Here is a 24538-nt window from a genome sequence, read left to right as displayed (position 1 = left end):
GCATCTGCCCTAGGTCCTGCTTTAGGGCAATGCCTGCAGGTGAGTGGTGGTTCCGGTTTTCAGCACACTGAGAACAGAGCAAAGAGTCTGTGCTAAGCTGCCTTTCCAGGCAGGAATCACATCCCTGGCAGCATCTGGAGGTTAATGTACGGCGTCAGGACCAGAGCCCAGGGCCCCCCGTCCCCTGCGGCACTGGGGCCGGGAGCAGGCACTATCGGTGCCACCGAGGTGCTTACTGGAGCCCAGTCAAGTGTGGAGAGCGCTGTCACATTTTCCACTGCCAGGCTCTGGAGAGTGTCTCCGGCGCGTCCCTGCCGAGGGGCAGAGCTATTTACAGCTCCTCTTGCTGCCAGCGCACCCGGGGACCGGCTGCTGGGACTCAGCAAATGGTGAGGCCATGGCTGTGCTGGGGGCTGCTCCAGTAACCCCAGCATCACCCTGGGGCGTGTGTGCATGGACACGAGTGCATTGCGGTGTCTGCATCACAGATCCATCCTGACCAGGGCACTGGGGATGCTGAGCGCTGCTGGAGGGGGAGCTGAGGCCACCAACACACCGTGGGCATCACAAGGGGTGAGGAGGACCAAGGGTGACCTGCTTGGGCCAGGGCTCTGCTGTTTGCCAAAGGATCCTGAGGCACAGGCAAAGGCCACTGGCAGTTGCCCTGTCTGTGCCATAGAGGATTCCTTGTGGAGCATCACAGTGCTTTGGATGAGTTACTCAGATGAATGGCTCCCATTGGCATGGCTCCATCTGCCAGCACATGCCAGAGCCTGGGGTGCTCCATGAAACCCCACCTGCAGCACTGTGTGCAGTTCTGGGGTCCTCAACATAAGAAGGACATGGGGGTGTTGGAGCAAGGCCAGAGGAGGCCATGAGGATGCTCAGGGGCTGGAGCAGCTCCCGTATGGAGCCAGGCTGAGAACACTGGGGCTGTTCAGGCTGGAGGGGAGAAGCTGCGTGGAGACCTCAGAGCAGCTTCCAGTGTCTGAATGGGGCTACAAGGATGCTGGAGAGGGGCTCTTCATCAGGGACTGCAGTGATAGGACAAGGGGTGATGGGTTCAGACTGAAACAGGGGAAGTTCAGGTTGGATACAAGGCAGAAGCTCTTCCCTGTGAGGGTGCTGAGGCGCTGGCACAGGGTGCCCAGAGAAGCTGTGGCTGCCCCATCCCTGGCAGTGCTCAAGGCCAGGTTGGACAGAGTGACACCGTCTACAAGTGTGAGGCATCCCTGGCTGTGGCAGGGGGCTGGAACTGGGTGAGCGTTGGGTCTTTTCCAACCAAGCCATTCTGATTCTGTGAAGCACCATGGCCCTGACAGCCTGGACACAGCACCTCAGACCAGGGATGACCGGGCCTGAGCATCCCCTGGGCACAGCGCCCCAGCCCCATAGGAGAGAGCCTGGCCACAGGCAAGGCCACAGCCAGAGCCAGAGCCGAGCCCTTTCCTCCCCTCCGGGCCCCTGGGCTGCTCTGTCTCTTTAAAAGGAGTCCAGGCGTGGCTGCGGGGCCGTTATCCCATCCCGGCCGGACACGGGACCGGACAGTCCCGGTCAGCCCTGGACAGCCGCCGCCAGCCGCACTGGCACACCGTGGACCGCAGCATCCGCAGGTACCGGGGCTCACCCCAGTGGGACGGGGCTGCGCAGGGAGCCTGGGGGGGGGTCCAAGGGATGGGGAACGTGGTCCTGTCCCGGCTGCTGGCCTTGGACCCAGCTCTGGTGAGCCTTGAGCACAGGGGATGCTTGTGATGGGGTGAGCAGCGCTGGTGCTGCCGGGTACCCCCCTATGAGCAGGACAGAGCGATGCCTCGCATCCCACGTTCAGCTCTGGGCCCCTCACTACAAGGGAGACATTGAGGGGCTGGAGCGGGGCCAGAGAAGGGCAATGGAGCTGGTGCAGGGCCTGGAGCACAGGGGTGATGGGGAAGGGCTGAGGGACCTGGGGGGTTCAGTCTGGAGGAGGGAAGGCTCAGGGAGGACCTGATGGCTGCCTACAAGAGCCTGACAGGAGGATGGAGCCAGGAGGGGCTGGGCTCTGCTCCCAAGGAACAAGGGATGGGACAAGAGGAACCGGCCTCAAGCTGCACCAGGGCAGGTTTAGATGGAGCTGAGGACCAATTCCTGCCCCAGAGGGTGCTCAGGCATTGGAACAGGCTGCCCAGGGCAGGGCTGCAGGCACCGGCCCTGCAAGTGCTCACACAGCGTGGAGATGAGGTCCTCAGTGCCATGGGTTAGTGATGGCCTTGGCAGTGCTGGGAATGATTGGACTGGATGAGCTTAAAGGGCTTTTCCCACCTGGTTGATTCCACGGTTCTGTGTATTTGGGGTTGGCATGGGGGTGAGCTGGAGGGGCCGTGCTGCCGCTGGGGTCCATCCTCCTGGGCACAGCATCCCCCTGGAGCTGACCCCGCTCCCGCAGGGCGGCCATGGGCGAATGGGGCTTCCTGAGCTCGCTGCTGGACGCGGTGCAGGAGCACTCGCCCATGGTGGGGCGGTTCTGGCTGGTGGTGATGCTCCTCTTCCGCATCCTGGTCCTGGCCACGGTGGGCAGCGACGTCTTCGAGGACGAGCAGGAGGAGTTCGTGTGCAACACGCAGCAGCCGGGCTGCAAGCCCGTGTGCTACGACGCCGCCTTCCCCATCTCCCACTACCGCTTCCTCGTCTTCCACGTCGTGGTGCTCTCAGCGCCCGCCGCCCTCTTCGTCATCTTCGCCGTGCACCAAGCGGCCAAACCGGGGCACGGGGGGACCCCGGGCCAACGCACCCGCAGCCTCCAGCCCTTCTACGTGGGCAGCGTGGTGGCCCGCATCGCGGCCGAGCTGGGCTTCCTGCTGGGGCAAGCGCTGCTCTATGGCTTCAGGGTGCAGCCGCTCTTCGTGTGCCGCCGCCGGCCCTGCCCGCACCGCGTCGACTGCTTCGTGTCGCGGCCCACGGAGAAAACCGTCTTCATCCACTTCTACTTCGTGGTGGGGCTGGTGTCGGCGCTGCTCAGCATGGCCGAGCTCGGCCACCTCCTGCGCAAGGGCAACCCGCCCCGCGCCGCCTGCTGCCCCCGGCCACAGGAGCGGGGACCGGCCCCGGGGCAACCGGCGGGGGCTACGGAGGAGCCGCGCTGCGGCCCCGTTCCCCTGCCCCGCGGGGACCTCACTGTGTGAGGGGGCTTCGGCGCTGCCATCGCTGCCGCGAGTTGTGCCCGTTCTCAGCGCGGTGCTCGCCGCATGCGGGGCCGTGCCCCCGGTTCCTGTTGTGGGCAGCGGATGGGCCGCGCCCCGCGGCTGCTGGAACAAAAAACAGGGACAAAGGGAAAGCAAACAGGTCCCATCCCTGCTGACCCCCCCCCGCTCCAGCGCTGCCCCCCTGCCTGGGATGGGGACAGCACCAACGCATCGGGGCTCTGCAGGACAGGGCTGGGTCCTGGCACATGGGGACGGGAGCACAGCATCAGCAATGGGAAAGGCTGGGGGGACCCTAAAGGGTTCTACAACAGCAAGGGGGGATCCTGGGATGCCCCCGAGCACCAAAGAACGGCAGGATTTGGGGTGCTGCAGCCTTTACCCCCCCCCCGAACCCCCACATCAAGAACGAGCCAGGCACTAGAATAAATAAACTTTATTCTGGAGCCAGCCTCCCCCTCCCCACCCCCCCCCCCCCATCCTCCCTGTGCCCATGAGGCCGGGGTGGCACCGCAGCCCCCACCCTCCCTGGGAAAGGGGGGGAGGGGGGGGGCCGGGGCAGGGCCTGCCTGGTGCCCCCCCCCCCCCGGCTCTAAACCCACTAAAACCTCAACAACAACCGAAAAAAAAAGGAGAGATTTAATAATAATAATAAATTGTGCGCCCCCTCCCCCACCTCCCCTCCCCCCATCCCATCCCAGCCCATCCCCCCCCCCCCCGGGCAGCACCCACCGGGCCCCCTCCACCTGCACAGGCCTAAAAACCCCTCCAAACTTTTACAAAGGTTTTAAAACGTATTTATAGATATTTATAGATATTTATATATATATACTTTGCTTTCTCTTCTCTTTTAAAGGATTCTGCTTCCTCAGCGGGCGGGGTCTGGCCGGGTCCTGCCCCCCCCCCCCTCCACTTGGATTGGGGTGGGAGGGCTGGGGGGGGGCTCGGTGGTCGCGATCCCATGGGTGCTGGTGCTGGTGGGGCCGGGGGGGGGTCCCCATAGGTCCCCATAGGTCCCCTTGCCCCTGAAATGTGACTCAACCAACGCGCTGTGCCCGGGGCCGTGGGGGGGGGGGAACGGGGGCTCCCCAAGGAGTCCACCCCTGGCAATGGGGAGGTCCGGAGGAGGGGGGGGGGGCTGTGGCTGCAGTGCCGGGTGTCCCCCCCCTCCGTTGCCGTGCACCGGCGGTGCCGGGCTCTGTCCTGGTGCGCGCCGGGCGCGGGTCACGGTGACTGCGTGGCCGGGCTGCTGCGGTTGGAGCTGGGCGAGAGGCTGGGGCTGCAGCTGCCCGGGGGGGGGCCCAGGGTGCCTGTGCGGGGGCCGCCCGGCTGCCCCCCCAGTGTGTCCATGCCCTCCGAGTTCTCCAGCATCTCCTGGATGAGCGGCGGCATCGAGCCCGGGATCTCCATCTTCAGCGTGATCACCCGCTCGGCGCCTGCGGGAGGGGTTGGGGTCAGCGGGGGGGTGATGGCACCCCCAAAATGGTACCTTCGAACCAGCACCCCCAAACTGGCACCCCCAAACCGGCACCTCCAAACCGGTCCCTCCAAACCAGCACCCCCAAACTGGTACCTCCAAACTGGCACCCCCAAACTGGCACCTCCAAACCGACACCCCCAAACTGGCACCTCCAAACTGACACCCCCAAACTGGCACCTCCAAACCAACACCGCCAAACTGGCACCTCCAAACTGGCATCCCCAAACCAGCACCTCCAAACCGACACCCCCAAACTGGTACCTCCAAACTGGCACCCCCAAACCGGCACCTTCAAAACTGGCACCCGCAAACTGGCATCCCCAAACCGGTACCTCCAAACTGGCATCCCCAAACAGGTACCTCCAAACCAGCACTCCCAAATCGGTACCCCCAAACTGGTACCTCCAAACTGGCACCCACAGACTGGTACCTCCAAACTGGCATCCCCAAACCAGCACCTCCAGAACTGGTACCTCCAAACTGGCACCCCCAAACCATCACCTCCAAACTGGCACCCTCAAACTGGCACCTCCAAAACTGGTACCCCCAAACTGGCACCCCCAAACTGGTACCCACAAACTAGCACCCCAAACTGCACCCCCAAACCGGCACCCTCAAACCGGCACCTCCAAAACTGGCACTCCCAAACTGCACCCCCAAATTGGTACCTCCAAACTGGCACCATCAAACCGCCCCCCCCCAGTGATCCCAAGCCCAGGAGATGCTTCCCTAGGACCCGGAGCTGCGGCCCCTTTCTCCGGCCCTCACCCTTGGCGCTGATGCTGCGGAGATCCGTGATCTTCATGAGCATCTTGGGGAACATGTGGGGCCTGTTGGGCCTCCTCTTCCTCACGTACACCTTCAGCGCCTCCAGCAGCGGCTCCTGCAGCTTGTCCACCCTCTCGGGCTGCTCCAGGTCCTGGCGGTCTGAGGAATAGGGGGGGGATGCAGTTTATTATGGGGCGATGGGGAAGCACTCATCCCATTCCCATGGTGGGGATATTGCCTAGCTCCAGGGGGAGTCACTGCAATGGCTGTGCCATGGTGAGGGCCAACATTTGACATCTTCTTAATGAGCCATTTGGGGAGTGCAGCCAGGACGATGGGCAGGGTGCCCATCCCTGCATCCCCATCCCTGCATCCCCATCACTTCATTCCCTATCCCTTCATCCCCATCCCTGCATCCCCATCCCTTCATCCCCTATCCCTGCATCCCTCATCGCTGCATCCCCATCCTCATCCCTATCCCTTCATCCCCATCCCTGCATCCCCATCGCTTCATCCCCTATCCCTGCATCCCTCATCCCTGCATCCCCATCGCTTCATTCCCTATCCCCACATCCCCATCCCTTCATCCCCTATCCCTGCATCCCTCATCCCTGCATCCCCATCCCTGCATCCCCATCGCTTCATCCCCTATCCCTGCATCCCTCATCCCTGCATCCTCATCCCTGCATCCCCATCCCTACATCCCCTATCCCTGCATCCCCATCCCAGCATCCCTCATCCCTGCATCCCCATCCCTGCATCCCCATTGCTTCATTACCCCATCCCTTCATCCCCTATCCCTGCATCCCTCATCCCTGCATCCCATGTCCTGGCACTCACCTCCGCAGATGAGGCAGATGGCGCTGAGCAGCCCCGTCTCGGCATCGTCCATCTCCAGTGGCAGCAGCTGGTTGGCGAAGGCGAACACCAGGTCCGTGAGGGGCCCGAACCCGGCGTTGTGCATCTGGGTACGGTTCAGCGTCAGCCCGTCCGAGAAGGTCATGGTGTCCTGCTCCGGCGTGTAGCGCGTGCAGATCCGCAGGATCTGGGGGTGAGCGAGGCCTGGGGGCTCAGCCCGGTGTCCCCATCCCCATCCCCATCCCCATCCCGGTCCCGCCTCTCACCAGGATATCGAGGCAGGCGGCTTTGAGGAGGGTGATCTGGTCGGCGATGGTGAGCGTGGTGAAGCCGGGGAGCTGCTTGGCAAACTCCACCGTCTTGATGATGCACTTGGTGGACAGCTCACTGAACTTGTCCCACAGGTCGATGTCCAGGGACACCCGCTGCTCCGAGCTGTTGTTCTGCGGCGCAAGGCAGGGGATGAGGGCACTGCTGCACCATCCACCCCCCCAAAAGACCCCCCCAAAAAGACCCCCCCCAACTCACCGTAGTGTATTTGCCGAGCTGGCAGAGCGCGGGGAACGTGTCCTGGTGGGCTTTGCGCACCTTCTCCACGAGCTCCTCCACCTCGGGGGTGATGGTGTAGCTCTCCGAGCACTCCGCCTTGGGCACGTCCTTCTTCTTCTTGTTCCGGTCATTGCGGACGGCTGCAGGCGCAGTGGGGTCAGTGCCACCAGCCCCATGGCCACCCCGACGTGGGGGGCTCAACCCCAACGCGCTCTGGATGAGCCCCCCACCACCACCGCCAGTGCTGCAGTGACAAACATCCAGCCCTGCATAGCATTGCTTTAAATACGCCCCCCCAAAGGCATTAGGAGGCAATGAGGGGTGACTGTGCCCTGGGGGGGGGACACCCCATCCCTTGCCATGGGGACAGTGCTCAGCTCTGCTCTACAAAGCTGATACAGAGGAGGGAAGCATCAGAGATTGAAAACGGCAGCTGAGGCACCGCATTCACTGTGGGGGAGTGTGGAGGAAGCAGTGGGAGCAGCCCCACATCCCATAGGGATCAATCTCTGTGGGCCTGGACCCCCTCCCTGAGGGTCTGGGATGCTGAGCCCCCCCCCATAGCATCCATCGCCCCCCATCACCCACCCCGGTGGTGCGGCCCTGCGGGGTACAGCCGGGCACCATGACAACTGGCACCGAGACACCAGGAGGCCCCATCGGCATCATTTATCTCTGACATTATCAATCACCCGTTGCCCGGGCAACGGTGGGGATGTGACACCAACCCAGGGGTCCCCCCATCTTCCCCTGGCCAGGGCCTCCCTGGGCACATGGTGGGAGCTGCTGGACCCAGGCTGGATGTCCCCATGCCATCCCCATCCTCACTCACACTCCTTGGACATGCCCACTTCGAAGCACTTCTGGAGGCGGCAGTACTGGCACCGGTTGCGCGTCACCTTGTTGATGATGCAGTTCTTGTCCCGGTGGCACGTGTACACCATGTTCTTCTGGATGCTGCGGCGGAAGAAGCCCTACGGGGGGGGGACACGACCCCAAACACCCCAATCAGCACCCACCCCACGGACCCATGGGGGTGATGGCCCCGGCTTGGGGACTCTCACGACCCATAGGGACGGTGGCGGCTCTCACCTTGCAGCCCTCGCAGGCGCTCACCCCATAGTGGTACCCAGAGGACTTGTCCTGGCAGACGAAGCAGGGCTTGTAGATGCGGGGCAGGGGAGGGGGCGAGGGCGGGCTGGGCACGATCTCCTCCGAGCTGGTGCTCTGCGTCTCCACGGCTGCAGGGAAGGTGACAGCATTCAGGGTACGGAGACCCCCCCCCATAGACCCCTATGGGGACCCCCCCTCTTCATCCCACACCCCCCCAGTAGCACCAGGGCTGGTGACCTGTGCTGCCCACCCGGCCATGGGGCCGAGGTCGCACGGGGCCAGCGGGGAGAGGACACGAGGTGGGAAGATGCAATTTGACATTTCCAGGCCACGGGGATGACGTGGGCTTGAGGCAGATAAAAAATAATAAAAAAGGGGGAAAAATAGAAAAAAAGGGAAAAAAAAAAGCCGGGATGCGGGATCCCAGGAGCCCCCGTGCAGCCCCGCAGTGGGGGGGGGATGCTGCTGCTGCGCTCTCACGTGCCCGCACCGTGTGCACAGCCCCCAGTGCACCATAGTTAGGGGCATCCCCGTGTCCCAGAACCATGTGGGATGTGCCTGCCTCCCCTGCATCCCCAGCACACCAAAATCCCATGGGATGCACCCCTCCCAGGCCGTCCCTGTGCCCCAGCACTGCCTGGAGGTACCCGAGCCCCCCCCCCAGGGCAAGCCCAAACCATTGTGGGGTGCCAGGTCCCAGTGCAGGGTGCAGGCAAGCAGGGGATGGGGTGCAGGCAGGGGATGGGGTGCAGGCAGGCAGGGGATGGGGTGCAGGCAGGCAGGGGATGGGGTGCAGGCAGGCAGGGATGGGGTGCAGGCAGGCAGGGGATGGGGTGCAGGCAGGCAGGGATGGGGTGCAGGCAGGCAGGGGATGGGGTGCAGGCAGGCAGGGATGGGGTGCAGGCAGGCAGGGATGGGGTGCAGGCAGGCGGGATGGGGTGCAGGGAATGGGTGGGCAGGCAGGGGATGGGGTGCAGGCAGGGGATGGGGTGCAGGCAGGCAGGGGATGGGGTGCAGGGGATGGGGTGCAGGCAGGCAGGAGATGGGGTGCAGGCAGGCAGGGGATGGGGTGCAGGCAGGCAGGAGATGGGGTGCAGGGGATGGGGTGCAGGCAGGCAGGGGATGGGGTACAGGCAGGCAGGGATGGGGTGCAGGCAGGCAGGGGATGGGATGCAGGCAGGGGATGGGGTGCAGGCAGGGGATGGGGTGCAGGCAGGCAGGGATGGGGTGCAGGGGATGGGGTGCAGGCAGGGGATGGGGTGCAGGCAGGCAGGGGATGGGGTGCAGGCAGGGATGGGGTGCAGGCAGGCAGGGGATGGGGTGCAGGCAGGCAGGGGATGGGGTGCAGGCAGGCAGGGGTTAAGCGCTCCCCGGCTGCTCCGGGATGTTTGCTCATGTTCCTCTGCAGTGGAGCCAAGGAACCAGTCAAACAGGATATTAAAGGCCGGGCCCTACGGGGGAGCCCAGGTCCCGTTCCCCCCCTCCACCCCCCCCACATCCCCTCTGTGCCCCAAAAAAGGCCCCAAAATGGGCCCCCAAAAGGAGCCACACCAAGGAGAGGCCCTGGTCAGGGGCACCCATCCCGGCGCTGAGTCCAGGAGGGGTCCTATGCAGGGGTGAGGGTTTCAGGGGTGATGGATGAGGGTTGGGGGGTACCCCCAGCCTGGCTGCGCCACTGCCATGGGTGCAGAAGGGGCTCATAGGGGAGCTATGGGGGACAAAGCCACCCATGAGGATTTGTCGCAACAGGGATGGGGAGTGTGCAGCATGGAGGGGAGTGAGCAGGGTAGGGACCGAGTGTGTGTCGTGGGATGGGAGTGTGTGGGGTGGGATGGGAGCATGAGGGGTGGGATGAACGTGCAGGATGGAGATGAATGTGCGGGGTGGGATGAACGTGCAGGGTAGGATGGGAGCGTGTGGGGTGGGATGAACATGCGGGGTAGGATGGGAATGTGCGGTGTAGGATGGGAGTACATGGGGTGGGATAAGAGCGTGCGGGGTAGGATGGGAGCATGGGGGTGGGATGGAAGCATGCGGGGTAGGATGGGAGCGTTTGGGGTGGGATGGGAGCGTGTTGGGTGGGATGAACGTGCAGGATGGAGATGAATGTGCGGGGTGGAGATGAACGTGTGGGGTGGAATGGGAGCGTGCGGGGTGGGATGAATGTGCAGGGTGGGATGAATGTGCGGGGTGGAATGGGAGCGTGCGGGGCGGAATGGGAGCGTGCGGGGTGGTTTAGGAGTACGTGGGGTGGGATCGGAGCGAGCTGGGCAGAGCTTCCCCGGCGTCAGTGAATAAATCACGGCTGCCGCTGGAGGGAGCGGGGCCGTTAAAGCGACGGAGCCAACGTCGTCTGTAATTGATCGCCTCTTGTATGTAATTGAAGCACTTCCTGGAGGAGAGCGGCACCCGCACCAGGCACATCTGAGGGGATCCCGATGCGCGGGGGGCCGAAGGGACCCGGTCCCCCCCCCGCAATGAGCACCATGGGAATCCCCTGCCACCGCAGCCACCGGCCAAGGGTGCCACCAGCGAGGAGACGCGGCTGCGGGCACAGCGGGAGCCCCTCGTGGTGGCATCAGGCCTGGGTGCCCCTCAGCAGCACCCAATGGCGCTGAGCCACCAGGATGGGTGCAAGCGGCGTCTGTTCCCACGGGGCTGGTTGGGGACACGGGGAACCCCACATCCCTTCCCCCAGCCCCATCTCCTGTGGATCAGGAGGGGCCCAGGCTCCAGCCCCCCCCCATAGGAGGAAGCGGAGCCCAGCTGCAGACCAGATGCTGCAGCTCCGGCTGCATCCCCCCTGCCCGCGGCCCCGCCGGCTGCTTCCTGCCCACACCGAGGGGACCCCGGGGCACCCCGGCACCGGCACCCCCGCCCTGGCGTGGGAAAGCGCCCGCGGGGCCTCGCCGTGCGCCAGGGCCCGGGGGGGACACCCAGGAGTCAGGGCTGCTCCCAGCAAGCAGGGCCCAAGGGAGCCAGGGATGGGAGCCAGGGATGGGAGCAGGGATGGGAGCCAGGCTCCGAGAGCAGCGGGATGAGGGGCAAAGCCCCACCGGGGCTGCAGTGGGGTCCACTGCACCCAACAGAGGGGGGGTGCCCCCCAGGGCTGCCCTATGGGTGAGGATCCCACATGCCCTGGGTTCCAATGCCTGTGGGAGTGAGCGATGGGTGGAAAGAGGGCCATGGGAGCCCGGAGCCATGGGGTGCCACTGGGCACTGCCACCCCATCTGGTCCCTACAGCACATCCTGCCCCCCACCAGCATCAGGGCTTAGGGTCCCCATCACCCTGACTCATACCACAACAAGCCCAGGGTAATAGCGGAGCCACTCTGCGCAACACAACCGAACACCACGGACCCCCCAGACCCCCACAAAGCCCCTGCATCACACGGACCCCCATTGGCACAGGATGCCCATCACCTCAGAGCGCTCCTCCACCGCCCTCGTGCCTCAGTTTCCCCAACCACAGCATCCCCAGGCCCCAATACAGGCTCCCTGCGGAGCGGCTCCTCCCGATGCGCCGGCGAGGCCGCACAGCACCGGTCCAGCAGCATCACCTCGGGGCCAGCCCAGCCACTGTTGTCTATGGGGAAACTGAGGCCCGGTGCGGTCACCCTGAGCCTCACCGCGAGCTGGCAGCCCCGGGCCGGGGACACACGGCCCCGCGGTGTGACGCAGGCAGCGGGGCACAGCGCCAGGGAGAGCTGCCAGCGCCTTGCCATTGGGTCGCGGTCACTGTGACCAGCGCCCGGAGGTGCCCTGGCCCTCCCCATGGCACCAGGGCCACGCTTCCAATCGCAGCCGGTGACCCGTGGTGATGGGGCTGTGGCCAGGTCGCCCCCTTGTCCTGCAGGATGGGGACACGGTGGCCCCCTGATACCCTGCTTGGGATGGCACAACCGCACCGGGCCCGGCACACGCAGCCCCCGCAGACAAAGGCCCCTCGGCCGCTCCGTGCCAGCGGAAAGCACCAGAGACAATGGAGGGAGCAGGACCAGGGCCCACGGCCACGCACAACCCCCAGCACCAGCACCAGAGCAGGGAGAACCGGACCCCCCCACCCCGGCCCCGTGCACCCCACTAAAGGCTCACACACCGTTATCACAGCGCCTGTCCCACAGAGCCAGAAAGAGCCATTCCTGGCTGCTATTCCTGCCCATGGGCATCAGGCCAGGCCAGCCACATGCTGTGATGATCCATGGGCCCCCCCAAAAGCAGAGCAGGGCCCCAGGCCCCCCCACAAGGTGGCAGCTCAGGGTGCATTGCATGCACCCAGCAGAGGCACCCACACATCCTGAGGACAGAGGGGACACCCGGGGGTGACCCCCCCCAGGAACCACTGGGGCTGCCTGGACCCCACATCAGCACCCTGGGGGTCACCCTGACCCCCCCCAACCCCATGGTGGGGGTCCCACACTGGTGCCCCCCCTCCATCCATTTTAAGTGGATTTTGTTGGAGCCCCTATGAGGAGGGAGCGGAATTCCCATTGGAGCTGGCGCTGGCACCGCTGCAGACCCTGCTCATGGGAAAGGGGTGCGAGGGGCACCCACAGGGCCCCAGCCCCCCCCGCGCTGGGCTCAGCCCCATCCCGACGCTCACCGAAATAGGCCAAGGGTTGCTCATGGCCGAGCTGGCGGCAGCGGTGCCGGAGCTGGGCCTGGGGAAGCGGGGTTCGGGCTGGGGATCAGCACCCCCGGGTCCAGCCCCCAGCGCCCCGCTCAGCCCCAGCACCCCCCGCACCCATCCCCGCACCCATCCCCGCATTCCCACCCCCACCCCCCCCCCAGCCCCGGATCAGAGCCGCGTTCCGAGGCCGCTCCTCCCGCCCGGGCGGGCTCCAGCACCGGCCCGAGGCAGCGGTGAGGGGCCCGGCCGCCCCCCCGGGGGCGCAGGTACCTACAGCGGCCGGAGCTGCTCCAGGGCGGGGGGCGGCGGGGGGGGCCGCGCTCCGGTAGCAAACAGCCCCGGCCCGGCCCGTAGAAATCCATCCGGAGGAAGGGGCCGGGGGGCAGCCCCGCCACCGCCGCGCCCTCGTACATGGCCCGGGGCCGCGGTTCCCTCCGGTCCGGCGGCGGGGGCGGCCCCGGTGCGGTCAATGCCCCCCCCCGCGGCAGCCGGGTCCCCCGCGCCGCGCTGCCATGGCCCCGCCGGGGCTCAGCCGGGGAGCGCGGCCCCGCCGCTGCGCTCCGCGCCCGGGCAGGCGGCGGCGGAGGAGGAGGAGGAGGAGGAGGAGGCCGAGGGGGAGGGGAGGAAGGCGCAGCCCCGCCGGCTCTGCGGCTCCGGCAGCCCCGGTCCCTCCCGGCACCAGCCGCCTCCCCACAGCCTTAACCCGCTCCGCGCCGCGGGGCCGCCCCGGGAGCCCCGGTACCGGACGGGGCGGGCGGCACCGGGCACGGGGGAACGGAGCGGGGGGGGGGGTCCGGGGCTGCCCGGCGGCCGCGGCTCATTTGCTTAATGGGATGCGGGTGAACTGCGGGTGAACCCGGCGGGAAGGGCTCACCTCGGGCTGACCCCCGGGGGTGCGGGTACCACGGCCCCGGGGCGCGGGAGCGCGCGTGTGTGTGTGTGTGTGTGTGTGCACATGCGTGTGTTCACATGTGTTCACAGAGCGGCCCATGCGTGATCCCCCTGCACCCTGGCACCGAGGGGTGCGTTTGTGTGTGGGCACATAGGGCAGCCCATGTGCACACACACACGTGCATCCCTTCTACACACACATACATGTGTGTGATGCCATGTCCCCACCAAGCACAGAGCATGTGAACATGTGTCTGTGTATGTCCACACTGCGTGTGAATGCATGCACACGTGTGTTTGCATGCGGCCCATAGCACCACACGTTATCCCTCCCCATCTGCGCATATAGGCCACCACTGGAGGTGACACCCCAAAGCGGTGACACCGGCATCACGGTGGGCTCAGCACCACTCTCTGCACCAGACAGGGCCAGCCCCATGCCAAGGACCGCAGCTGCAGTGCATGTGGCCTTTGCCATGGGATGCGGGTCCACCTCTGCCCCACGCTGCCCACCAGAGGGGTGCCCTTAAAGGGGGAGCTGAGGACACTGCAAAGCCCAGTGAACCCCAACACGGGTCTTGCTATGGGCAATCAGCTCACCCCTGCACACAGCAGCCTTGCACATGCAGCAAGCAGATAGCGTGCATGCACACACGTGTGTGCACACATGGCCGTATGCACGCACACATGTCCACACCAGAATGCACACACAGAGCAGGGTGCACGCACACCCCCCAATGCTGAGGACACCCTCCCATTGGCACAGCCGCACTCAGCACATCCACGGGCCCCAAAGCGAGCAGCGAGGGGCCCTCAAAGAGAAGGGTAAAGGGGAGGAAAACACAGAAATGAGTAAGAAAAGGGCCGGGAGGTGTGTGCATGTGTGTGCATGCGTGTGCATGGATGTGTGTGCATGTGTGCATGTGTGCAAAGCAGAGCGGCGGCGCCTGTTTAAATAATAATAGAAAGTCAAAGGCTTTGCTTAGCCAGCAGGTTTCTGAACAAAAGCCCAGCGCTCCTCCAACTTCCTGCAGCGAACATGACAAATGTCTGCTTTGACTCATTTACCAGCGCTGGAAAGAATGCGGCTGCCACGGAGGGGACGGCGGAGGGGACCGGTGGCACCGCGCAGCCCCGCCGGTTGTGCCGTGCACGCAAGGCCCCGCCGGGCAGCGCTTCCCGTCCCACGCCGGAGGAACAGGAAGAAGCAGAGATTAAATAAAGAAGAAACCAGCCCAAAAGCCGTAACGCAGAAGCCAAGAGGAACTGGGCGAGGGGAGCACCCCGCACGCGAGGGCAATGGGGACACCCTAACGCCGTGTACCGCTGCCACACAAACAGTCTGGAGGTGTCAGAATGGGGTTCCTTGCTTAGCAGCATCCCCCCAGCATCACTCATGGGGGACAACGCTATGGGGAGCACAGGATGCTCCCATGAGCGGGATGGAGCCTTGGCCACAAAGCCCACCACAGTGCCCATGAGGGGCAGCTTCAGGAGCACACAGTCACAGCCCCAACAACAGGACATGAACACAGACCCCCCCTCCAGCGCAGTTCGGGGTGCAGGGCCCCAACCCCTTCCCCCCATCCCCACGCTGGCACCTCGGGGCCCCGCAGCCCCCCGCTCGCCCGCCCACTTCAAAAGACCCCATTTATCCCCTTCAGCGCCTTTTGAGCGCGGCGAATTCCCGGCTCCCCCCCGGCCCCCGTGACAGTGATAGAAAACCTCCGCTGTAATGGGCTTTCCCAGGCGCGGGGGCCCTGCGCCCAGCGCGGCCTCATCAATCTTCCCCAGGCGGAGGAGATGGGGAGGCGGCCGAGGGGTCCCCAGCCCCGGGGCTCCCCTGCCCCGAGCAGGGCCCCCCAACCCCCCCCTCCCCCCCTCGGCTGCAGGGAGCACGTTTTGCTCATTAATTTTTAAAAATTAATTAATTAGGGGGCCGCTGCGGGAGAGCGGCTGCGGCGCGGGGGAAACCGGAGCCAGGGGGTAGGGTGACAGCCGGGGCCCCCCGGCCCGGCAGCCCAGAGCACGGGGAGGGGGCCACGGGGGGGGCCCCTTTCCAGCCATCAGGCCTGGGAACCAGGGCAGCGGGAGGGAACCCCTCATAGCCCCCCATGGGCAAGGGAAGGGGACCCCCCCCAAGGACAGCCAGACCCAAAGCCATCAGGGAGTCCCTGGGGACAGCCCCCCACGCGTGCATAGGGACACAGGCAGCCCTATGGCACATGTGGCTGCACACACCCCCATCCACACAGTCACTCAGCACATGCTTGTTACACGTATGAACCCCACATCCACACACATAACCCCAGCCACATGTGGGCACAGCTGGCAGCACATGCACAGCATCACGGACACACACGGATGTGCATGGGTGCACACATGTGCTCACACAAGAGTGAGTGGGGAGAGGTCCCACATCCACCCCAGGTGCCCCATGCTCTTCACCTGGAGCCCTCACCGTGACAATGGGTCCCAGGGCACCCAGGGACACCCACTGCAGGCTGAAGGGTGCCACCAGCCCCCCCATGCATCCACACCCAGGGCAGCCCCAGCACCACGCACAGGATAGAGCCAATCCCATTCCCTGGCATCCCAAGAGCCGGATCCGGCACCAGCAGCCCCGGTGCCACCGGATCCCCATCCTGACACCCACGGCCTCAATGCGGCTCCCAGCCAAACCCCCGGGGGGGGGATATCTGCACCCCAGGATCGGCCCAGGGGCTGTGCAGCTGCAGCACATCTGGTGAGGGTGGGCTGGTGGTGGGGATGGAGGCGCATCGGGGAGGGGGCTGCACCAGCCCCCCAGATGGGACATGGATCCCAGCAATTCCCTCCTGGCCCCATTGCCAGAAGCAGGGGCATCCTGCCCACCCCCCAGACACTGCAGGACCTACACAAACACGACACCCGTTAGGCTGTGCGGATGCTATGGGGGAGCACACAAAGTGCCCCCACCCCCTGGAACGCGCTCCCCAGCAAGGGGAAACTGAGGCACAGCCCACGCTGGGGCCACCAACCCCATTGTCAGACATAGGGGGAGAACAATGTGGGGGGACACAAGAGCTGCCCGTTCCCACAATGCCAGGCGTCGGGAATGGCCCCAGAGCCAGCGCGGGGGAGGGGCCCCACCCGCCGACACCCAGTCGCTGAACTGGTCCCACTGGGTCCCACCGCCGCCGGGGCGGCTCCGGCGGGGACAGCACCCCAGGCCGGCCCTGCCCGGGCCTGCACCGTCCCCCGCGGCCAGGGATGGGGTGGGGGGGGGCCCCGCCACACCCCGACCCACGGCGGCCTCCCCGACGGCGGGTGCCGCGGGGCACCCATGGCACCGGCGCGGGAACGGGCGAGGGCACCCATCCGCAGCGATGCACAGGGGTCCCGCAGCTGCCCCATGGCACCCATAGGGGGGTGCAGGGAAACTGAGGCAGGCTGCGGGGTGGCGGTGCCGGGAGCACCCCCCGTGGCTGCTGGCTGCCGGTGCGGCGCGGCGGGGCGGTGATTACCGGGGCCGTGATGGACGACCCTGTCAGGGGGAAATTGAATCAGGAGCAGAGCGATGATTGCCTTCATCGCCTCCCCCACCGCGGCCCCCGCCGAACAAAGAGCCACGGCGGGGACACGGCATCGGCCTCCCCGGGCATCCCCGAGCCCGCTCCGGCCAGCCCGGCCTCGGTGGGTGCTGGGGACAGCCAAGGGCCCCTTCCCAGCGCCGTCAGCAGCCGGGGTACAAGCACTGCCATTAACAAAGGGTCAGTCACACGCACCCATCCGCCCTGCCTCAGCTTCCCCAGCAGCACTAACGGGGGACTCACCCAGCACTCACCCCCCAACCTGGAAGGCGCTGGTGCCCCCAAAGCTTCCCATTAGTGGCTGTGAGCAGGGAGACCCCCCCATCACCGGTGCCACTGCCCTAGAGCCGGTTATGGACCCGGTGCTGGAGCAGCATCACGGGGGCAAGCACCCGCATCCCGACCTGAGCACAGACCCCAGCACCCAGCGGTCCTCACACACCCCATTCCCCAGCATCGGGGGTCCCATCACCCCCCCCATGAGAGCCGTGGTACTCACTGGCAGGCGAGGGGGTGCTGTATCCGCTGACGGGCAGCTGGTGCTGGATACCAGCAAGTGTGCTGGGCGGTGAGAGCCCCCCCAGCATGTGGGGGAAGAAGAAGGCATAGGGGGGCACGGGGTAGCCATTGAGGTGCCCCCCTCCAGGAGTGGGGCAGGAGCTGCTGTTGCTGGCCATGGCGAGGGGGGGGTCTCCGCAGGGTGGGGGGCTCTCAGGTGCGGGGTGCAGGGCCTGAGCAGAGCATGGGGCCCGCGGGGACCCGCTGCCCGGCGCTGTCCTCACTGGCTCCTGCGGTGCTGCGGGGGGAACAGAGAGGGGGTCAGTGATGGAGCACCCAGCAGCCGTGCCTCAGTTTCCCCATACCCCCCCCTATTCCCAAGGGCCACGTCCCCTCCCGGCCCCAGGAGGGCGCAGGCGGCCGGGCCCAGCGCTCCCCATGGGATTAACCACAATCCCCCGGATTAACGACGCCGGGACGGGCTGGCGCAGGGCGCTAATCCGGGTTTAGCGGGCGATGGGGGGGATGGCGTGGGGACACTGCGGCCCCATAGGGCACCCCCTCAGGCCAGGGACCAAGCAACAGCCCCAGACCTGCTTCCCCAGCCTTATCCTGGGAGTGGGGCGCACGGGGGAGCCCCCTTTGCCCCAGCCTGGGGGCTGCAAGGCAGCCGCGGTGGGGGGGGAGATACAGGATGGACGAGCACATCGGGGTCCCCTGAGGACAGTGGCCCTGCTCCACCCTGGCTCTGCTATCACGGCCACGGCCCCTCCACCTCTGCTCCCACACATGCCCCGAGCGCAAGGGGCCTCAACCTTGGTTGAGGGCAGGAAAAGCGGGGTCCCCTTGAGGTCCTGGGGGGGGCTCAGCCTCTGCCACGGGGCCGGGTTGTGCCCATCGAGGTGCAGCCTGCATCATGTGATGCCAACAGCTCCCACACCAAGGCAGGGACAGGGACCCTGCGCTGGGCCAGGGGGTGGCGGTGGGAAGAGAGGTCCGGGGTGGGGGGGGGTAAGGGGGGGCACGGGGCTTTCACAATCCGGGCTGGCTGTTTATTTAAGCCCTGGCGCGGGGCCCGGCGGGGGCTGTTTATTTGCCGAGTGTTGGCTCCCGGCCTGGCGGAGGCGGAAAAGGATCCAGAGGAACAAGGCTGGGCCGCCCGGCGAGGCGCTGGGGAGGGGCTGGGACGGGCACGGCCCTGCCCGCCCCACCAGCACCCAACTGGGAGCACCCATCCGAGACAGGACCCCCCCCCCCCCCATCCTCCCATCCATTGAGACCCGCTGGAGCACCCATGGGAGACATAAGGGAGGGCACCCAGCAATGGCTGGGGGGGGGGGTTACATCCTCCCCAAGCACGAGATGCTGCGGGATTCCCATGGGCAGTGGGGGACACCGGGTCAGCATCATCTGCTTGGACCAAGGGCTTGGCACCAGGGAGGGGCAGACCTGGCACGGGGTCCCCACATGGGGTTGCAAGGACACATAATGGGGGGCTGCCTATAATGGGGGGCTGCCTATAGTGGTCCCTGCACTGCCCTGGCAAGGGGGAGCAGAGGGGATGGAGGCGCAGGAAGCACTGTTTATGCCTGGCAGTGCCAAGTGCTCGCCCGGCACCGCGCCAGCCACAACGGGGCCCAATTACTCAATGCTCTCCCCCCGCACGCCGCCAGCTTGGGACTGAAGGAGGCCGGCACCAGGCACCCCAAACCCGCTGCAGACCCACAGCTTCCCAATGCCCCACAGCGGCAGGAGGGTCTGGACCCCACGGCCCCCCCGTGCCAGCACAGACCGTGGCACATGGCTGCTCCCAACCCAGCTGTCGTGGGCATCCCGAACACGGCCATCGGGGTCCCGCTCCTGGAGAGCCCCAGGCCAGCAGCAGGAGGCCGGGGGCCGCGCAGCCCCTCGAGAGGGGCCCACGCTCGCCCTTCCCGGCGCCTTTTCCTCCAGTCCCCGGCAGGAGCTGGACGGGCCCCGGAGCTTCCTGGAATCCAGCGCCGCGTTCCAGGGCCAAATCCCAGCCACGAGGAACCTCCCGCCCAGGCCGGGGGTGGCCCCCGGGAGCCCAGGGTGCACGGACACAGGGACCGGAGCCTTCGCAGGGCCGGGAGCAGCGCGGCTGCCAGCGCCGCTTTCAGCCCATGGACCCCAACGGAGCGCACCCCGCACACCCCAATAGAGCCGGCAGCACCGGCACAAGACCCCCCAGGAGACCCCTTCTGAAAGCACTGCGACCCCGGGTTGGATTCACTGCGCACCCCCAAGCGCAGCCCCTGGCACGGCCAATGCTAACCACAGCATCACACCGGGACTGCGGTACCCAACCACAGCAGCCACTGCCAGCGCTGCCTGCTGAGGGGGCCTGGCAGCACCTCCCATCCGTGAACTCACCCCCCCCCAGTGCAGCAGCACCCCCAGTCCCGGTGCCTGCATCACACCACCAAACCCAGCCGCGCTTCCTGCCCGGGCACACGGTGATGGCAGCGCCAGCACCCGGATGTGACACTCCGGGGAGCGGGGACACCGCCCTGGGCCCCCCCCAGCACCGAGGGGATAAAGCAGGGCTGGGGTTGCTCTGGGGGTGCCTGGCAGGGCAGCGGGCAGCAGCCAAGCCCTTCCTGTCATGCTTGCGGGCACCGTGCTCCCGGCCGCAGCTTCCCCTCGCCGCTATCGGTTCCTGGGCAGCCAGGTTTCAGTTCACCCCCAGGGTGGCTGCCACGGATGCCAGACACCCCAAACTCTGACACCCCAAACTCTGACACCCCAAACTCTGACACCCTGCTCCTGTGATACCCTGCTCCTGTGCCACCCTAGACCCTGCCACCCCAGACACTACCATCCTGCTCGTGTGCCACCCCAAACTCTGCCACCCTGCTCCTGTGCCACCCCAGACACTACCACCCTGCTCCTGTGCCACCCCAAACTCTGCCACCCTGCTCCTGTGCCACCCCAAACTCTGCCACCCTGCTCCTGTGCCATCCAAGACACTGCCACCCAGCTCTTGTGCCACCCCAGACCCTGCCACCCTGCTCCTGTGCCATCCAAGACACTACCACCCTGCTCCTCTGCCACCCCAAACTCTGCCACCCTGCTCCTGTATCACTCTTCTGTGCCACCCCAGACCCTGCCACCCTGCTCCTGTGCCACCCCAGACACCTCCACCTCGCTCCTGTACCACGCTGGTGCCCTGCCACTCCTCCGCTGCCACCACCCCAGCCCCCTTCCAGCCCGGGGCTGCTGCCCACATCCCCCAGCCTCACCCCAACGGGTTACAGACACATCACGGTGCCAGGCCAGGGGAGCTCCGGGGCCCAGGCTGCTGGAGCCGGGGGGGGAGCCCGGTGGCCCCGCTGCTCCGGCAGCCTCCCGGGCAGGGCAGGAAGCGCCCGCGGAGCCGCTGTGCGGTCGAAGCCTGCGGTTTCCTCGCTGCTGTCAGCGCTTGGCCCGGGGCGGCCTCACACGCGAGGCCAAGGACCGGCTGCCCCCCAACCACCCCCGGCCCCCCGGCTCCAGCACCGCGGTCCCCTGGCAGGCCCGCACGAACGAGACCCCCACCCTGCATCCCCGAAGCATCCCAGCCGTGAGTCACCGTCACGTTTCTCACGTCCCCGGGCAGGCGTGAATCATGCCCCAGCCCGGCTGCAGGGCCGGAGCCAGCGGCACACGCTCGGCACAGACTGCGTGTGCCGGAGCTGGGGCTGCCACAGCCGCGCTCACGGGGATCTGGGGCTCGCGTGGAGCCCAGGAACTGCATGGGCAGCACTGATGCCACGGCATCCTATGGACCAGCATCAACCCACACCCGGACACCGCGACACCGCGGTGGGGACGGAGTCCTTGCCACCACCCCACGGTGTGAGCCTTCACCCCGTGGGTCCTCGCCCCTGACACCCCCACGTCCCGCTGCCGCCTGGGAGCCACAAACTGAAATTCCACCTGTTGCGGCCAGGCCGGCTCCGGTTACTCCGGGAACGCGATGCTCCGGTTACACGTCCCGCACCCGCCACCACGCTCCCCATTCTTCTGCGGGAACAGGTGCCCCGGCCCCCGCCACAGCCCCCGCCACGCCACCGGTGCCACGTTGCCACCGGCACCAGCTCCGCACCGTGGGAGCAGCAGAACCAAAGGACCAGCCATGCCCCCCCACCCCCCAGCCCCTCGCACTGCGGGGATCCCCACCCGTGCCCACCCCCGATCCTTCGGATGAGCGCAGGGAACCCCAAGTCCCGCTCACGGGGAGTCACGGTCCCCTCGGGCTCCTGGGAAGCAGCGGGATTGCACCAAGGCAGCCCCCGGTTGTTTTTAGCCCTGGATGCGGCGCGCAGCCGGCGCCCTGGGAACGGCGTGCCGGGAACAGCGCGGCCCCAGACAGCCCTTTCTGGCTCGGCGACAGCCGGCAGACAAGTGCAGCCGGCTGCGCCCGCGGCATGGGGCCGCTCGGGACACGGCACCCGCGGCTGGCGTGGGACAGCGCAGCGGGCAGGCGGCAGCGCAACACCCCCCAGACACCGGGATCTGGTGGCACCGGGCCCCCGGCTCGGGCAGGCTCCAGGACCAGGATGGGAGCTGGGATACCTGGGGGGAGCCAAACCGCCAGAGCGTCGCACCCAGGCTGGCTACGCAAGGGCGTGCAGCCGTGTGCCATCACCGTGTCCTCTGGCACCGCCCGGTAACCGGGGCTAGGACGGACACATGCGGCCCCTCGGCGGGCCCTTCCATGAGCCCCCCTCCACCCCGCTAAGCCGCCTCCAGCAGCAGGGAGATTAACCCATTTTCTGTAATCAGCACATGTGTCACCGCAGATATGATCGAACCCCCCCCCCTCCCAGCACCGCAGCCCTTCCCCCCGAGCCCTGGGGCTGGCACTGCCATGGGGAGCCCTGCGGCATGGGGGTACCCCACAGCATGGACCCCGCAGTCCCAAGCGGAGGGTTCCCATAAAGTGCTGCAGCAGCACCCCAGCAAGGGCAAAGGAACACCCCCAGTGGCAGCACTGGTGGCCCAGGGCACGCTCTGCCCACGGCCGGTGCAGCCCAATGTGGCACGTTGACACACCAGAGCCTCCTGGTTATAAATAGAGCTGGAGCCTTGGCGCTGGTGAATCCCAGCGCCGCAGGGCAGGCGGTGGCATGGGCCCTCCCCACGCTCACTGGCCGCAACGCTGCTCACAGCACCGGGGCTAGGGGCACCGCGGGTGTGCAAGGACAACCGGGCATCCCTGCAGGCACACGGTGGCATAGGATGAGGCACCGGGCACTGCCCTCTCCCCACTGTCCCGGTGTCTGCTGGTGGCAGCTGGGTCACCAGGAAGGGTCTGCAAGTGGTGGATGAAGGCCCCAGGCACCCACCGGCATCCCCAGTGCCAGCACCCGTGGGGGACACGCGTGTCCCCGCACCACAGCAAGGTCACCCTCAAGGGCAGGGCGCGGGGCCCACGGGTGACATATGGCCCGGCAGCGGTGGCTGTGGGGCTGCTAAGCCACCGAGTCGTCACCCGCTAATCCCAGCACGGAGGCTGCGGTCAGGCCACCGCACCCAGAGCTGCCACCCGGCGCCTCCCAGCACCCTGGAGCGGGACAGGCGACAGGCACCGGTGTGGGGATGCCCCCGTGTCCGTCCCCCCCCCCCCGGCACCCACTGGGCTGTGGGACAGCCCCTGCCACCCAACGAGGTCAAAGGTCAGAGGCACAGATTTGGGGAACACCCCAGCTCCAGCGGGCAAGGGGGCTCTGCACCGACCGCCCCTCCCCCGGTTTGGGGCGCTGCTGCCCATCCCGAGGGTGCCCCCACCTTCGGGGTCGCGGAGTGGGGGACACGCGGTGGGGCAGCCCCCAGCTCCCCCCACTACCGCCACCACCGCTCCATCAGGACCCCGCCGGGGCTCCACCACCCCCGGACAGAGCCCGGGTATCTGCGGCGGCGGCAGCCGGCACCCCCCGCCCGGCCCCCCCCCGGCCCCGCCGCCGCGCCAGCGCCCTGTCAGCCGCGGAGAGCGATGGCTTCCTCCGCCCGCCGGCCAGGAAACGGCGCAGACGCCGCTCCCGCCCCCCCGGACCCCAGCGCCCGGCGCCCCCCGCGCCCCCGGCCCCGCTCACCCGCCCGGCCCCGCCGTCTGCGCCCCGGCTTCCCCCCCCCGGCACCCCGAAAAGGGGAAGCGGCCCCGGCTTTCCCCGCCGCGGGGGGGGGGAACGTGTCTGCGAGCACCGGTAACGGGGGCGGGGGGGGGGGCTCGGCGATTCCGGGGGCATCCCCCAGCCGCTCGCTCTACGGAGGGACCTCGGAACCCCCCCCCGGGGTGGGGGGTACCCCGAACCCTCATAAGGGCGGCGGGGGGAGAACCGGCCCTGGGAGGGGGGACCCCAGCCCCGGTAACCGGAGAGGACCCAGCACCGCCAAGGCTGGGGAAAACGGGGGCAAAGCCACGATCCGGAACCGCGGCGGGGGCAGCGCTGCGCCTCCGGGGCTCACGGCAGCCTCGGCCAAGTGGGGGCGGAGGGAAGGGGGGGGACGCACCGGGATACCCCCCCCCCCCCCACCGGGAGGGATCCCCGTTAAGCGGACGGGGATCCCCAGAGGCGGTACCGGATCCGCGGCAAGGTCCTCCCTCCCCAGCCGGGTGCGATCCCAGGGGCCCGCTCCTTTACCTGCTCACGGAGACTTCCCACCGAGATCCTCAGAACCGGGAAGCTCCCGGTGGCGGCTGCATGGCGGCGGCGGCGGGGAGAGCCGGCCTGAACGGGGGGTGGTGATGGGGGAGCGGGGGCGGGGGGTACCGGAGGGGGGGGGGGGGTTCAACGAGCGGCGGCCGCGGCCATTGCGAGTCATGTGCTCGCGGGGAAACTTTACCCGGGGCTGGGCCGGGCGCGGCGGCGGCGGCGGCGGGCGGGGAGCGAGCGGAGGCCACGCCCCCTCCAGCGGGCCACGCCCCTCGCGTAAACCACGCCCGTTCGCACGCCACGCCCTTCACGCAGACCGCGCCCCCTGACCCCCCCGCCAGCC

General features: G+C 67.2%; 2 protein-coding genes across 3 annotated transcripts; one reads left to right on the top strand and one right to left on the bottom strand.

The window, feature by feature from the left end:
- Positions 1–1512: 1512 nt before the first annotated feature.
- GJD3 (gap junction protein delta 3) lies at positions 1513–3158 on the top strand. The gene is made up of 2 exons (XM_061362228.1): positions 1513–1613; positions 2423–3158. Exon 2 carries the CDS (start codon positions 2430–2432, stop codon positions 3156–3158), a length of 729 nt encoding a protein of 242 aa, XP_061218212.1. The 5' UTR covers positions 1513–1613; positions 2423–2429.
- Positions 3159–4323: 1165 nt separating this feature from the next.
- Positions 4324–24259, bottom strand: RARA (retinoic acid receptor alpha). Of its 2 annotated transcripts, XM_061362170.1 has the most exons (9): positions 24184–24259; positions 17538–17834; positions 7924–8072; positions 7664–7805; positions 6811–6971; positions 6549–6725; positions 6265–6469; positions 5425–5583; positions 4325–4612 (listed from the first exon to the last, which is right to left on the bottom strand). In XM_061362170.1, the coding sequence occupies exons 2-9, from the start codon at positions 17713–17715 to the stop codon at positions 4401–4403; spliced, it is 1383 nt and encodes a 460-aa protein (XP_061218154.1). In that variant the 5' UTR covers positions 17716–17834; positions 24184–24259; the 3' UTR covers positions 4325–4400. The 2 variants fall into 2 exon arrangements, with proteins under 2 accessions (XP_061218155.1, XP_061218154.1); XM_061362171.1 differs by lacking the exons at positions 17538–17834; positions 24184–24259 and adding an exon at positions 12850–13101 and having other exon boundaries at positions 4324–4612.
- Positions 24260–24538: the final 279 nt, after the last annotated feature.

This window comes from Neopsephotus bourkii, unplaced genomic scaffold, assembly GCF_033783945.1.
Source record: "Neopsephotus bourkii isolate Nb327-2 ecotype Australia unplaced genomic scaffold, CSIRO-AGI_Nbou_v1 NB_1090, whole genome shotgun sequence".
NCBI lineage: Eukaryota > Metazoa > Chordata > Aves > Psittaciformes > Psittacidae > Neopsephotus > Neopsephotus bourkii.
Note: the sequence above shows the minus strand (reverse complement) of the source record. Positions and strands in the feature narration are given on the sequence as shown.